Raw genomic sequence first — 14,237 nt, 5'->3', positions numbered from 1 at the left:
CAAATAATTTAAATAAATAATAACTTCTTGGAAGAAGAGAATGAGTGAAAAAAGAACATGTTACTCATGGTCCAGTCAAATATAATAATCTTTTATCTTCATTGAACAATGCAAGCCTAAGCCTGTAAGGCTTAAATGTAATTAGTTTTTTTCCACTTAAATTCACATTTAACTTTAAATGTTTTTTTTATGAAAATTATCTTTATAGACATAGTATCTTAAAGAAAAACATTACTTTCTTAGTAAAATCCTTTGCTGTGATAACAATATTTTTTACAAAGCTTTAGCATTTAGATAACAAAATTTATTAATAAAGTTCTTATCTATGTTACTTAAGCAGGCAAATGTTACTAAGTGGCCACATTAGTATAATCAATCAATCAATATTGTTGTAACTTATTGACTTTTAATGTTATACCTTGTTATCTCAAGTTTATCTTTTCAGAAGTCCGGAGTGCAAAATGGGGTTTATATTTAATTTTATAAAAAAAATAATAAAGACAACTTTAAAGTTATCTTTATATTTTGTGATATTTGTTACTGCCATTGTACTTATCCCTAATTTACCACCATACACAAAATTCACCAGCATTGAGTAAGTAACTTAAATATAATAATATGTGTATTACAATGATCTGTTAGAACTGTCACAAAGTAAACTTTAACTTCTTAACTGTACCTATGTACAATTTAAAATGATTAATTTTTCTAGATTAACCCCCTTACAACCAAGGGTTGGCCCTCTGGCTCCAAATAGTGCCTTAAATAATGCAGAAAGGTCATTCAAAGGCAAGTTTTTGGGACCGGAAGCCTTCCAAGTGTCAAATGGTGAACTGTACACAAGTCTTGCTACTGGAGAAATTGTGAAGATATCCCCTGGAGGCCATGTTACTTTTGTAACTAAGATAGGACAGCCATGCAGTGAGTCTTTTATTATTATGTTTGTAAAATAGCTGTGATTCTTATTGCATAATCTAGTGTGAAAACTACAGGCATAAAGTAAATTCAATAACCCATATTATTTCTCATATCCCTATTTACAAATAATTAATTTCTCTGTTTTTTTTATTAATTAAGTTCCTACATGTGCTTTGTGTATGAGGATAAGAAAGGAAGGTTGTTTTTCAATTATTTTATTTCTTTTAGCTGGGTTAGTACATGAACATATCTGTGGAAGACCCCTAGGTTTTCAGATTGATGAAGCTGGCAAGTTCATGTATGTAGCTGATGCGTACCATGGTATCTGGAAGGTAGATCTGAAGACTGACAAGAAACAGTTGCTAGTGTCTCCAACTGCAGAGATTGAGAAACGCACACCAAAACTGTTTAACTCCTTGGCACTGGGAAAGAATGGAGACTTCTACTGGACTGACTCTACCAGTGACTTCCATCTGAAGGATGGTGTACTCAGCTTGTTCGCCGACCCGTCAGGAAGGTGGGATTATACATATTAATATTATATTCATGTCCTTTATTCAAATTTCTCATAATTAACATTTCATGTATTTTAAAAACATCTTAAAGATATTTATTACACAGATATATATACCCAGCCAAATATTTTAAACAATGTTTATTTTTAGATTGTTCTATTATGATGCAGCTAAGAACACCAGCAAAGTACTACTCGACGATCTATGGTTTCCGAATGGTGTAGTTTTGTCTCCTAACAACGATTTCGTGGTTTTCACCGAGACTTCTCGCTTCAGAATTATGAAGTACTATATTGCAGGCCCAAAAAAAGGGCAATCTGAAGTTTTCGTTGATGGATTACCAGGTAATTGAATTATTTTCATTTATTGCTATTTCTATTTAGTAATATACATTATTCACTTCATATAAATATCATTTAGTAAACACTTTTATAACCAGTGTTAGGAACACAAAAAGTTTCTTAATCATATAAACTTGGATCATTCCTACTATCAGCACTAGAGTTATTTGGAAAGCTGACCACGCGTCGACGATAAAGGTGTCTTCGAAGGCCATGTAACTGTCGCGCGACTTAGTGGCCGCGTATATGTCTAGCAGGCGCCGCGACTTTACCACGTGGGACAATGTCAGCGACAGCGAGTCCGCTATGTTCGCCACTTTCAAGAAATACTTTTCTCCATGTTCATCGACTCCTTCCCACTCCAGCTCTTCCCCCTGTTCCTCTCCATTGGTGTCCACAGTCGTCACCTCCGCCTCACCGTCGTGCTCTGGAATCTTATCTTCTAAAAGGATATATATAAACACGAGTTTAGAATTCATCAAACTGTATGTGTTGTCCAAGCAGAATGAGTAGTCTCCGCCAACTATTAGGTCCATTATGATGGAGTTTTCTGGACTCTTGTAATGCGAAACGATTGTAACGTTGTTTGGGTCGATGACTTGAAAGGATATATCTAAGTCGCCGTGTTGTCCATCGAGTACCTGGAAGTACACTTCCATCATTTGTCCTGCTTTTCCGGTTTCGTAGAGGCATGTTTTTGATCCTGGCTCTATTCTAATGTTGACGTCACTCACGTAAATACTTTGAGCGGAACATTGTGTGTAAAAAATAGTTGTAAATAAAAGGATGGCGAAAAAAGACATGACTACCTCAGTCAACGGCAAAGTACTAATGTTATGATACGAATAAGTATGCTCGAAAAGCAGTAGTTTTATTTGCACAGATGTCGAATGAACATTAGTGTTCATTGCGTCATATTTACAGAGACGCATTGAATTCTGAAGATTAATAACAATATTGTGAGCAGGTGTACCGGACAACGTGCGCGTGCTTCCCGATGGCTCGGGCGTCTCGTGGGGCTGTACATGGTGTACGATGAAGGGCCCCTATCCTCCTGCGGTCGCTGAGCGCCACTCCCGCCGTCAGGAAATTCGTTGCCCGCTTACATCGACTCATAGAAATTCCTTCGAACAACTCAACAAGCTGTATCCACACATAATTTTCGAAGAATAGTGTATTACGTTAGTATATTTTAATATATTTCAAAATAAAATACAACAGAAAATAAAATTACTACTCATCTACTACATTTACCTACAATTTTATTTAAATCTTGATGGTAGGTTCATATTATAAATAATATACTTTATAACTTATTCCTATTTTGCAGATTGGACATTTCAAAAGCCTGGCAGCGTTTAGTCCAGGCATGGCTGGTTTACTCCAAATAGACTGGAATGGAAACATTGTAGCAGGATACTACAATACCGACGGCACTTTAGGACATATTAGTGACGCTATTGTTTACAATGACAAACTGTACACAGGCTGTCCACATTTACAAGACTTTCTTGGAACAGTTCCAGTTCCACCACTTTTAAAGAAAGCATTCGAAACTACGAAAACCGCTCCTAAAGTTGAATCTAAGCCACTAAAAGCCAAGCCTGTTGACCAACCACCAAAACCGAAAGCTGAAGAAACACGTAAGGTTGAGCAACCCAAAACCCAGCCTAAGCCTAAGGTAGAAGAAAAACCCAAGGATGAATCCAAACCGAAACAAGAAAAACCAGTTGAAACTAAACCAAAACAAGAAAAACCTAAAGAACAAAGACCTGTGGAAACTAACCTAAAGAACAACCCAAAGCACCCAGGCCTGTTGAACAAGTAAAGCCAAAAGTGGAAGAGAAAAAGGAGGCACCTAAAGTCACAAAACCCGCCGCAAGTTCACCCAAACCAGCCCAACAGCCTAAGCCTGTCGAACCTGCCAAACCGGTAGAAAAAGCAGCTCCTCCAGCTCCACCACCGCCCAAACCAACTCCGCCTCCCGCGAAAGCAGAACCCGCTAAAGTTAAGCCAGTTCAAAGCCAACCCAAGCCGTCCACTCCTAAACCCGAAGTAAAAACTACGACTGCTAAACCAACTGAGAAACCTACGGCCCCTCCCAGAAAGCGCCACCAAAAGAACCGAAAAAGGAAGCAACTAAGGTGAAATCAGAAGCCCCTAAACCTGTTGAAAACATACCCAAACCAATAAATGAGGAAATCCCGTCCGACACCATCAAGCCTACCAAGGAATCCCTGAGAGTGATTAAAAAGGGTGGTCCCACTGAGATCCCGGTACCCAATCAGTAAGTATAAGATATGGTTGTGGTTAATTTAGTAGTTTGAAGATCTCTTTGAAGGAACAAATTATGAAGGAAAAAGAAAACCCATTGTTTTTATATTGATTTTTTTTAAAGATCTGCAGACTGCATTTATTTGCTTGTGATTAGTGGTATTATTGTCTTAGAATATTTTACCCCTCCAATGTCATTCCATTATAATTCCTTTTTAGCAGTGTGCAGCTACTTTGTCTTTGTTATAAAATCGAACCCAAGGGGTAGTTTTACATTTTATAGCGCACCAATATAATTTTAGTATGTAAAATCTTTGTAGTTAAATTAAGCATTCCTATTTACGAATATCATTGGAATCCATCTATTTATTTCATGATTATGAGAGTTTGTTGAAATTGTTAAAATTTATCGTGTTGGACCAATCTTTTTTTAATATATCTAATATTTATTTGTCCGAAACTAAGGATGTTGAAAGCATATTTATTATTTTGTAACCAGTATATTTCAACACAAGTAAAAAGAGCTCTACTGGACAGTAAAATCACACGACGCCGATCGTTATATTTATTCCTATTTCACGCATTGTACCCGTAAGACCGCCAAAGCTCTTTTTACATGCATTGAGCTATATAGGTCTGAATATATTTTATTGTGTTTAGAAACAATTGTTTTAGTGGAAAAATGTACCTTATGACCTCACTCGTTACACATTGTGCCGTTAATTGTTACTTATATTTGTTAGTTACCAGTCACCAGTTAGTGCAATATTAAGAATTATACTTATTTACATCGATCCAACATAAATCTCCTGCCATGTCGATATTTATGATAGACAAATATATTTATTACTTCACATAAACATTATTTTTATGCACGAATGTTAAAGATGTGAAAAATTAAGTGAACTACAAATTTGAATGTTTCTAATACCGGTGTCTTATTTTTTCTAGGATATATTTTAAAGTATGTTTTAGGCATAGAAAAGTTACAAAGTACACTAAATCGTTGTTGCATCCAATTTTTACAAATAAAACTGAGCAATATTTGTCGTGTAAGCAATAAAGTATATTTTTATTACATGTACATTTATATATTAAAACATTTTAATATTTGATGGTTATTTCACTATATCATTGGCCTTTATTCTTTCAAACACAAATTATTTGTTCTTCATTATTTTGTTGCCCTGTCTCGGGTGGACGGTATGAGCGTGAATAACGTGGTAAAGTATTCTGCTACAGCATGTTATTACCTAAAGATGTTAATTCTAAAGAATATAAAACAGCTTGCATCATAGCACCGAATGCCGCGGCGTTATATGCATAATTATGTACATCCTGCCTGTGTATTAGTACCCCTCTTACACAAAAAGACGTTTATAATTATTCAGTGCACTCCTATCCATTCACTGATCGTATTTATTTTATCTTCCAAATGCCGCTTTACTCAGTATTAGGGAAAGTTTCTAACGAATAAATCAGCTACCATCATCATAATGTTAGAAAACAAAAAAAAAACATTTTCAATTTTATTTTACTTTACTTTGTCGACGAAAATATTATGAATAATATGTTTACATTAATAGTTGTTTAACAAAGATCACAACAAAAGTTATGGCTCTTTACATACGGTGGCAATTGCAAGAGAGCATAATAATGATTATTAACATGATGCAAAGTACATAACACATAACTTAATTAATGGAATGTTACATGTTAACTATCTAAAACGTTCGCAACAGATGCTAACACACTTACATATATTATAGGTTTCAGAAGACTTCCATTCTGGTCTAAGAGACTTTCCAGCTAAACATTGTATATTTTAACAAGCCAAGTAACACCAATTAGAAAATATTTTATGAAGATAAAGGAGAAATACAAGAAGTGTTACATATCCTATTCATAATACTTTTTATTTTCAATAAATATTACTATGTACATCGAAAATATTAACACTATTGGTGTCTAATTCAATTATTGCATTAAATATTCAATTCACTTTCCGCGCCATCTCGTAATATCTACACTTTACTTTCATTCTGAACGCCACCACTCCGTATACTTCGGAACAATCACATAATAATTTTGGCATCTGAGCCCTACTGATACTCTGTAAAAACGTTTGATTATAATCATTGTAAGTGAGATTAATCGTAACAGTATGTTTTAATTTCACTATACATCTGTTTATGTTAAATGAATAAGTCTTGTCTATCTAAATACGTGAGCAAGTTAGGCGGTGGCTAAATAAACACTTGTTCTGCAGCGAGCGCGTCCGCAAACGGCTTGACGACGCATCTTGTTGCGAAGTAGAATATTAAACCGAACGTTATGGAGATAGGCAATGCGGGTAGCGCCTTCTTGAGTATCGCTAGCAGTAACAATGTTAGGCACAGTCCCTGTAAAATAAAATAATGCATTATTACATGTAAAATATAAAAAATCGGTCAAGTGCGAGTCAGACTCGCAAAACTGAAGGCTTGCGAACACACATTGCAAAGAAAAACGACTTTCTAAACAAAACTAGTCACCTAGCAATTAAGTGGTCGTTAAAACTTTGCTTAAGCTAAATCCTTATCTATAGTAATTGTTTATAGATTATCTGTGAAACATTCAACTGTCTAGCTATGACGTACAGACGGACAGGCAACAGTGTGCTTTTGACCCTTTGTGTTCCATTTTACCCAAAAACAATGAATACAGTGTACTCACAATTAGTATAGCTACAAAACACGCGAGTGTTGTATTCCAGTCTCCGTAAGAGCTGGCCTTGCCGACCAGCACGCTGTAGAATATGAAGTCGCCCAAACCGAGTTTGACGCCCTCTGTCAGGCAAACACGAAAACTATTAACGGGAGACATTCTTGCACTTGACAGTGTATTTATAAACCAAATCTACAGTACTCTCCAGTAAATGTGCAACATCAGGTACAAGATAGAACGACAGGTCATGCCAAGCCAGTGGCAGTTCCACATTGAATCATGGTATAGATGGTTACAGATAATCAGTCTGTTTGGTTTATGTACTAAGCGTAGCGATTATGCATAAATTAGAAAGTACTACAAAATACGTGCATGCAACATGTATGGATGTGTCGACTAAACATGTTAGAAGTAATCAAATCAATAAATTGAACGAATGTATAATTAGTATAAGCAGCAGTCGGCTATAATGAATTGCTTATCATACGTAATCTTTGCATAAGTTTAGGCTAAGTAGACATCAATAATGAATAAAACTTAAAAAATACAAGTAAACTTTACAACATGACAGTCAATCAAATCTATTATTCGTCTTAGTTATGTAGTAATTATACGCATGCGTCCACAAAACATTGACTTATTCGTAACATGAGCTTGAACAAAACAGGAGAGAATTACACCACTACAGTCAGTTAACTTTAAGCACGGCGCCTCGTGTGGGTAACTCATTAAATATACATTTATTTTGTGTTGTGTGACACCGATACAGTAACAGTCGCATACACAGCAGGAAAGGAAAGGGTTGAACTGTTTGAAATAAGGATTGTCATCAATTTACTATCGTAGCCTTAACATGTTTTTACCTCATTTAGACATTCTGTTATCGAATGTATTACATACTTACAAGTACATCAAGGATACCTAAGATACAATGTATTAAAATATGCAACATAAAATTACAGAATTACATGCTATTAATAATCACATTTATTAGAAAAAGTATGTAATGTCAAATGTGTAGTACAAAATAAATCTATTAATAACAAAAATGCATGCTGGGGAAAAATGTATCTACTAAAACAAAGATTTGGCAGTGGCGTAGCTAGGGGAGGCTACCCACTATCAGGAGGGCGGCAAAATTGAGAAAAGGCAGCAAATTATCATGTAAAATTCCGATGTTCCAAAGGCGCCAAAGTGTGAATCCGCCCCGGGCCACGGTCACCCTAGCTACGCCACTGAGAATAGGTGTTGGGTCCGAATAAAACCTAGCTTTTTATTACAGAGTATATTAATTTCGGAATAGAACTTATAACGCTAAATTGATGAACTTTCTTTTGATAACAAAATGATTATGAATTATTCTGCTTATTAGTATCGAAACGTAAACTTTAAAATAATGGATACAGGTAGGTAGGAAATTGTTCATAAAAAAAATAAAAAAAAACGTCAACAGTACAAAACGTAATAACTGAATGATGAGGAGTGTTGAAGTAGTGACATTGAGACGTGGTGCACTCACTGAGGCGCGTGGTCCGGCGGCGGCGGCGGGATCAGCGCGCGCGGCCGCGCCCGCCCGCCCCGCGCGCCGCGCCGCCCGCCCCTCCCGCCCCGCCCGCGTCTGCCGGCCCCGGGCTCAGGGTCACGGGGGCTGCACCAGCCCCCGCCACCCTAATCTAACCTACCTTCCTCACCCACTCTTATATACCCTCACACACTAATCTACTCCGCCTATATTACTCAGTTCACTTTAGCGTCAATGTATTATAAGTATACTAAGAATAGTTAAACCAACAATGTTCACAATCATTTATTATGCGCACCACTTGATACTTTCTGCTACCTTCCACTCTTTATGTATGTTAGGTTCGTCATATTCGTGGTTATTCAAGTATTATTCATTAATTCGCATCTACTGTCTAGTCTAGGGTCCATGGGTCCATATTATCAAGTCAAGGTTTTCCGGGGCATTGTGTTTGACCCACAAAATGTGTGGTTTTATTCCTTCTACCTCTGTTAGCTACCATAATCGAGTTTCGTACAGAAAATTCTAGTGCGTCTAATAACAACGACGCTACTCACGGAAATTAAGCTGACTAGTAACCAAGTGCAAAAATGGTCCACGGATCCTGGACTATTACCTAATTGAATTTAAAAACTATCGGCGAAATGTTGCAGTTTTAAAAAATGACAATATTCGCAATGATCATGAGATGTTGGAGTCGAGATTAGCCGAAGTCGGTGCAATGAGAAGTTTGACGTGTTGTCCGATTCTTGTCGTAAACCGGAGAGTACCATAAATATGTAAGCTAGAGCTTTCTTACATCTTCATATGTAGGGCTAGGCTAGGTAAGTAAGGTGTAGGTGTGCGCGACTCACTCTCCTCGTCGTCGAGCGCGGGCTGCTGCGCGGGCGCGGGGCTGCGCTCGAGGCGCGTGGTGTAGCGCGGCGGCTGGCTGCTGTCGACGCGCAGGCGACGCTGCTGCTGCGCGCGCGCCTGCCACGCCGCGTCGAAGCCGGCCGCGTCGCCCGCGCCGCCCGACTCGCGCGCCGCACGCCTCTCGTCCGCCGTGCCCCTGCCTATGTCACACATACAAATATTTACTTATTTTTGTACATCATGGTCATGACTGAATATGGTCTCGAAAAATGTATATTATTGAATGAAATTTCTGGGTACCCATTGACCGCCACGACTCATATTCGTGACTATGCTGAACATGCTGCACATTATTTGAATTTCGTCATCCTTTTACGAGCAGAGGATGAAATTAATATTTGCATGCGTTAAGTATATGTAAAAATAAACATTAATTGGATCGTCGGATATTAAATAAAGAAGTAAGAAAACTAAGCTTCGGAAATAGTTATTGGATACAAAGAATAGTTATAGTACCAGGGAGTTAAGAACCAACGGGATGGACACTGAGTAATCATTTTTTATACAGACACTGGAATTTAATCACTTCCACTATATTTCAATGAAAAGCCAAAAAAATCAGGCATAGGGTGAACCCTATGCCTGATTTTTGTGTTCCACTCGTTGGGGTCTCCCTAGCGTGGGGGATAGGAGCGGGGAGAACGGACCGTGCGGGTGTAGAGGGCGCAGCTCCCGCGCGCGCGGCTCACCTGGCGGCGGCGGCGTCGTGGCCGCCAGGCAGTACATCACCGTCGCTGCAAACAAAACAACACATATACTACCCATTTCACTTTATAGTTCATAATACTGGCAAAAAAAATGATTATAAATTTAAAAGCGGTAGATTATTATATTTGAAATGCTGGTCTCAATGCTTTTATTTTCATTTCATTTAAAAATGCCTCAAGAGAAATACTTTTGCAGAATTTAGCAATGTTTAAACGAGTTTTGTATAGCCTTATCATCAGTGAATACTCACAGGAATAAATAAGTGCAGGGAATATTGGTTCATTTCGCTCTTGTGCAGTCTCCACCAGTATTCTTAGTGGTCCCTTTGGTGTCAATACGGCTATCAGGTCTGAAAAAAACAAATACATAAATAATTCATATTTACAGAATCAGAATGTGTACTTAAAAGACACTGTTCATGCAATGCTTGTATGATATTATTACCCCATATTGATATAACAGCTAGAACAGCCCAAGTGGTCCACTCAGGCAAGTACTTGATGAATACGAGCGCCATTAACGCCGCTATGAAGATCAGGTATGCTTGCTGCAGCCTCAGGGGACCCTTCCAGTGGATCACTATCATTCCCATACCACCAAAGTTCCACATTACAAACACCAGTGTAATGTAATCCATAGGTATGTTGTATGCTCTTAATGCTTCTCTGTCAAAAAAGAAAAAGACAAATTCATAAATAATGAAGGACTGTAACTAGAGAAACATTGTAACATAAAAAGGTAGACCGTGGAATTTTAATTGGTTTTGTTTTAAACAATTTTTAATTAATTGTTACAGCAACTTAAATACTTACTCAATATACAGATATGAGAACAGAAACAGTAGCATGAGTGAGGAGAGAATGAGCCAGCCGTGGATGATCTTGTAGCACCTCTTCTTGTAAAGCACAATGAGCAGCACAGTCATGAGGGCAATCACACTCAGCAGGATCATTGAGTTGGCAAGGGCATTCCATACTTTTGTTACTGCATATGGACTTTCTTCATGAAATGGTGTATAAGCTCTGGAACCAAGGATTTAGTAAATATAACATTTATTTCGATTGGTTAATAATAGTGTCTTTCAGAACAGTTTCAGTATTCGGTACTCACAAATATACATCCTTAACTGAGTAAAAATTAATGGATGAAATAGTGGCGACAACGACGAGCATGCACAGAGTAACCGGCACAAAGAGTTTAATGACATGGCGGGCGCCATATTTGAGCTCCAACTCTTCTATCTGAGCATCGGCAGGAGGCTGTGGTGGAGGCGGGTTTGATGCTGACGTACCAGCCGCTCCAGAAGCGCCACCTTCAGTCCGCTCCACACTCTTAACAGATCAAAATATCTCCATGTAAATAAAATACCAAGCACCAAAATAATAATTAGGTTCAGGTTAGGTTAGACAGTTTTTCATAACTTAACATATGGTAGCAAAAAGTTAAATTTCTTATGACCCAAGTCTCAAAACCTTCAAGATGCAAAATATCTACATCTTAAAATGTTCAAGTTACAAAATAGTCAAGTCCCCACACATGTATGTCTTGTAATACACATTTATTTACTTGATCAGAGTCAAAATAAATCATTTATCTTGGTACCAAACAATGTTATTATTGATTATATAGTCTATATTTATTTTGATTTGATTAGCACATAAAAAGCTAATGCTTATTGAAGTAAATATATTATCAAATATCAGTTCTTAAGTTATTACTTGTCATCCTTGTCAAGGAAAATATTTATGTGTTGATTCATAAGCAATCCAATAAAAATAATAACTAAACCTCAAAGAGACAACTTGGTCTCTAATAAGGCAGTCTATTCCTCAATAATACTGTTTTTTTATGGCATTTAATTTTCAAGTTAAAATAAGTTCTACAGTCAAATTGTTATTAAAGTTAAGTAGAGGAAATGGAAGGTATGCAAACAAATTACCATTAAGAAAGAAAACAGTCAGGAAAAGCTATTGTAAAACTTTGTTTGTTTAGCCTGTACTACTGCATATAATATGTAAATACATTACTTTTAAACAGATTAGATAGTGGGTGTTGGACGTTTAGTCATACATTTGTAGACTACATTGCTTATGCCACTGTTTTAAAGTTGGAACACTGAGTAAGTGTGGATAAACTTACGCCATATGACTGCTGGTTATCGGACTTTGTCTTTCGTTTCCTGGCTATTCGCTCGGCTATCTCCCGATCAGGGCGCGCTTCAGCTATGTGGCCGTCCATGAGTGCCGTGTGCTCAGTCGCCTCCTCTATTTCAGATTCACTGCCGGTGTCACTCATTCAACAATCCTTTGAACCACAAACATTTTGATTACAATTACTTATTATTTGACGCAGGTTGGCCCACTTACGATTACAATATAAAACAAAGCTTTTTCGCAGACGTTTTACGCGTCGTATACCTATTTTATTTCTAAAGTAGTGATGAGACTAAAAATGACTCATTTAAATGTCAATGTTAAAGTCGATGTTCAAGAATCGATTTGACTTGACTGTCTGTACTATCGAGTTGGTCATTAAAAAAAACTTGAGAAGCTGTAACAACTTGGTAAGATGTCGCAGTCGTTTTTAGTGTTTTACTTTATTTTCAAAAAAGACGTGGTCTCTATGAATCCAGATGTGTATACGTAATGGAGTGTTTGTAAATAAATAAAAAACATTAACTCATTTTCATCGGTTTCGAAGAAGGTTTACACCTCTAGCGCGTTTTTTTATTTCGTAATTGACGCCAAGGTTTTTCGGTTGCTGTTGGCCATAAACATACTATTGAACGGATTGGTGGGTTTATGCAGGCGAAACTTCTAAATATGACAAAAAAAGAGAAAATGAAAATCGTAAACGAATCGAAATAAAAACTTCTACTTGACTAGCTATTTTTTTGTTAATAAGTACAGTATGTACCTGTAGCACTGAAAAGGTCAACCCCTAAAATATATACTACTAGCTTTTCGCCCGCGTCGATGTCGGTTATATCGCGATTCCAAGAGAACTCCTCAAAAGTCCGGGATAAAAACTATCCTATGTTCTTTCTCAAGGTCAACTCGATATCTGTACCAAATTTCATTATAATCGGTTCAGTGGTTTTGACGTGAAAGCGTAACAGACAGACTACTTTCGCATTAATGATATTAGTAGGGATGACTGTGGGTAAGACAATTTGAATAAGGTTTTATTTTTAACTAGCTGTTGCCCGCGACTTCGTCCCCGTGGGTAGAAGATATAAGTTATGATTTATACCTGCCCTATTTTTTTCACATTTTCCAATGTATCTTCGCTCCTATTAGTCGCAGCGTGATGGTTTATAGCCTAAAGCCTTCCTCGATTAATGGTCTATTCAACACAAAAATAATTTTTCAATTCGAATCAGTAGTTCCTGAGATTAGCGCGTTCAAACAAACAAACAAACTCTTCAGCTTTATATATTAGTATAGATAATATAGATATTAAAGCAAGTTATTCGTTTGGCTTAAAAGTTTTTCTTGTTTTAATTGTAATCGATATGACTGCGTTTTAAAAATATTTTTAACATTAATTAAAATATTAATAATCATTAATAACTAACGCCTCGACATATACCCTCATAAATGTAGTTAGTGCTCACATTTTATTGACTTCCTTACTGTAAGAATTTAAGTTATTAAGTGTTGGTTGCAAAGCAGTATAATTTTTTTAAACTGAGAAATCCTCATGGACTTTTCCGCCCTGGGAAAGGCGGAGAGGCCAGACTCAAACCTAAAACCACACCTCCGTGCCTGCTAAAGCCGCAATTTGAAATAAAAGTCAGTCTACCTTCCACCAATGGAGGGGCACCGCGCGCGCCGCCTTTGACCTTCAACTTAAGAGCAATAGCGCACTAGCGGCCAGGCCGCGGCCTGGCCGGAGACGTTGCGATTTGCCACGAGGCCAAAATCGCGGCCATGATCTTCAGTTGCTCATACATTTGTGCATTTCAATCACAATAATCTCAAAACATGCTGTAGTTCCACAATATGTGCGGCCACTGCGGCTAGTGCGCGCACACTGTTTATATCACTACAATGCAATTGATCTCATTGGAAGTAGCGACCAGCGACCAAACACGGGCCGCAGATCCGTCGCTTGGATCTCGGTGGCCGCTGCGGCTCAGTGTGGCCGCCGGCCGCGCGCGGCCAGGTGCGCGTGCATTGTAGCGATTTCATACTGAGGTATCTACCTCGTTGGCCGCCGCGACCTGGCCGCTAGTGCACTATTGCTCTAAGGCGTCAAGACTTACCGGCGTCTACCGTCGAAGGCCATGCAAAGCAATACGCCTTTACTCCATGTAGTGATACTTAATATGAAATG

The 14,237-nt window shown here is 37.8% G+C and overlaps 3 protein-coding genes across 4 annotated transcripts; 1 reads left to right on the top strand and 2 right to left on the bottom strand.

Moving 5' to 3' along the window:
* Positions 1-344: 344 nt before the first annotated feature.
* Positions 345-5,163, top strand: LOC113506736 (adipocyte plasma membrane-associated protein-like). Its single transcript, XM_026889567.1, is given in 11 exon segments — positions 345-595; positions 713-921; positions 1,147-1,435; positions 1,584-1,777; positions 2,742-2,780; positions 2,783-2,812; positions 2,815-2,898; positions 2,901-2,938; positions 3,105-3,598; positions 3,658-3,797; positions 3,860-5,163. Coding segments are annotated over 11 exon segments (1,857 nt in total). The 5' UTR covers positions 345-461; the 3' UTR covers positions 4,066-5,163.
* Positions 1,799-2,609, bottom strand: LOC113506734 (transmembrane emp24 domain-containing protein 5-like). The gene has a single exon (XM_026889566.1). The coding sequence runs from the start codon at positions 2,575-2,577 to the stop codon at positions 1,846-1,848; it is 732 nt and encodes a 243-aa protein (XP_026745367.1). The 5' UTR covers positions 2,578-2,609; the 3' UTR covers positions 1,799-1,845.
* A 405-nt stretch (positions 5,164-5,568) lies between the features above and the next one.
* On the bottom strand, positions 5,569-12,320 carry LOC113506733 (presenilin homolog). 2 transcript variants are annotated; one of them, XM_026889564.1, is made up of 9 exons: positions 12,039-12,320; positions 11,010-11,230; positions 10,712-10,921; positions 10,344-10,564; positions 10,150-10,248; positions 9,839-9,925; positions 9,131-9,331; positions 6,764-6,876; positions 5,569-6,450 (listed from the first exon to the last, which is right to left on the bottom strand). In XM_026889564.1, the coding sequence occupies exons 1-9, from the start codon at positions 12,192-12,194 to the stop codon at positions 6,295-6,297; spliced, it is 1,464 nt and encodes a 487-aa protein (XP_026745365.1). In that variant the 5' UTR covers positions 12,195-12,320; the 3' UTR covers positions 5,569-6,294. The 2 variants fall into 2 exon arrangements, with proteins under 2 accessions (XP_026745365.1, XP_026745366.1); XM_026889565.1 differs by having other exon boundaries at positions 9,881-9,925.
* Between the last annotated feature and the right edge of the window lie 1,917 nt (positions 12,321-14,237).

Source organism: Trichoplusia ni (genome assembly GCF_003590095.1).
Source record: "Trichoplusia ni isolate ovarian cell line Hi5 chromosome 23 unlocalized genomic scaffold, tn1 tig00003626_group22, whole genome shotgun sequence".
NCBI classification, from domain to species: domain Eukaryota; kingdom Metazoa; phylum Arthropoda; class Insecta; order Lepidoptera; family Noctuidae; genus Trichoplusia; species Trichoplusia ni.
Note: the sequence above shows the minus strand (reverse complement) of the source record. Positions and strands in the feature narration are given on the sequence as shown.

What these genes read in the sequence shown, in the direction of transcription:
- LOC113506734 (XM_026889566.1), bottom strand. Translation starts at nt 2,577, where the DNA reads ATGTCTTTTTTCGCCATCCTTTTATTTACAACTATTTTTTACACACAA.
- LOC113506733 (XM_026889564.1), bottom strand. Translation starts at nt 12,194, where the DNA reads ATGAGTGACACCGGCAGTGAATCTGAAATAGAGGAGGCGACTGAGCAC. An exon ending in CCCTGCACTTATTTATTCCT is followed by an intron (nt 9,926 to 10,149) that starts GTGAGTATTCAC and finishes TTTTGTTTGCAG; the next exon opens with CGACGGTGATGTACTGCCTG. An exon ending in GCGCCCTCTACACCCGCACG is followed by an intron (nt 9,332 to 9,838) that starts GTCCGTTCTCCC and finishes TGTGTGACATAG; the next exon opens with GCAGGGGCACGGCGGACGAG.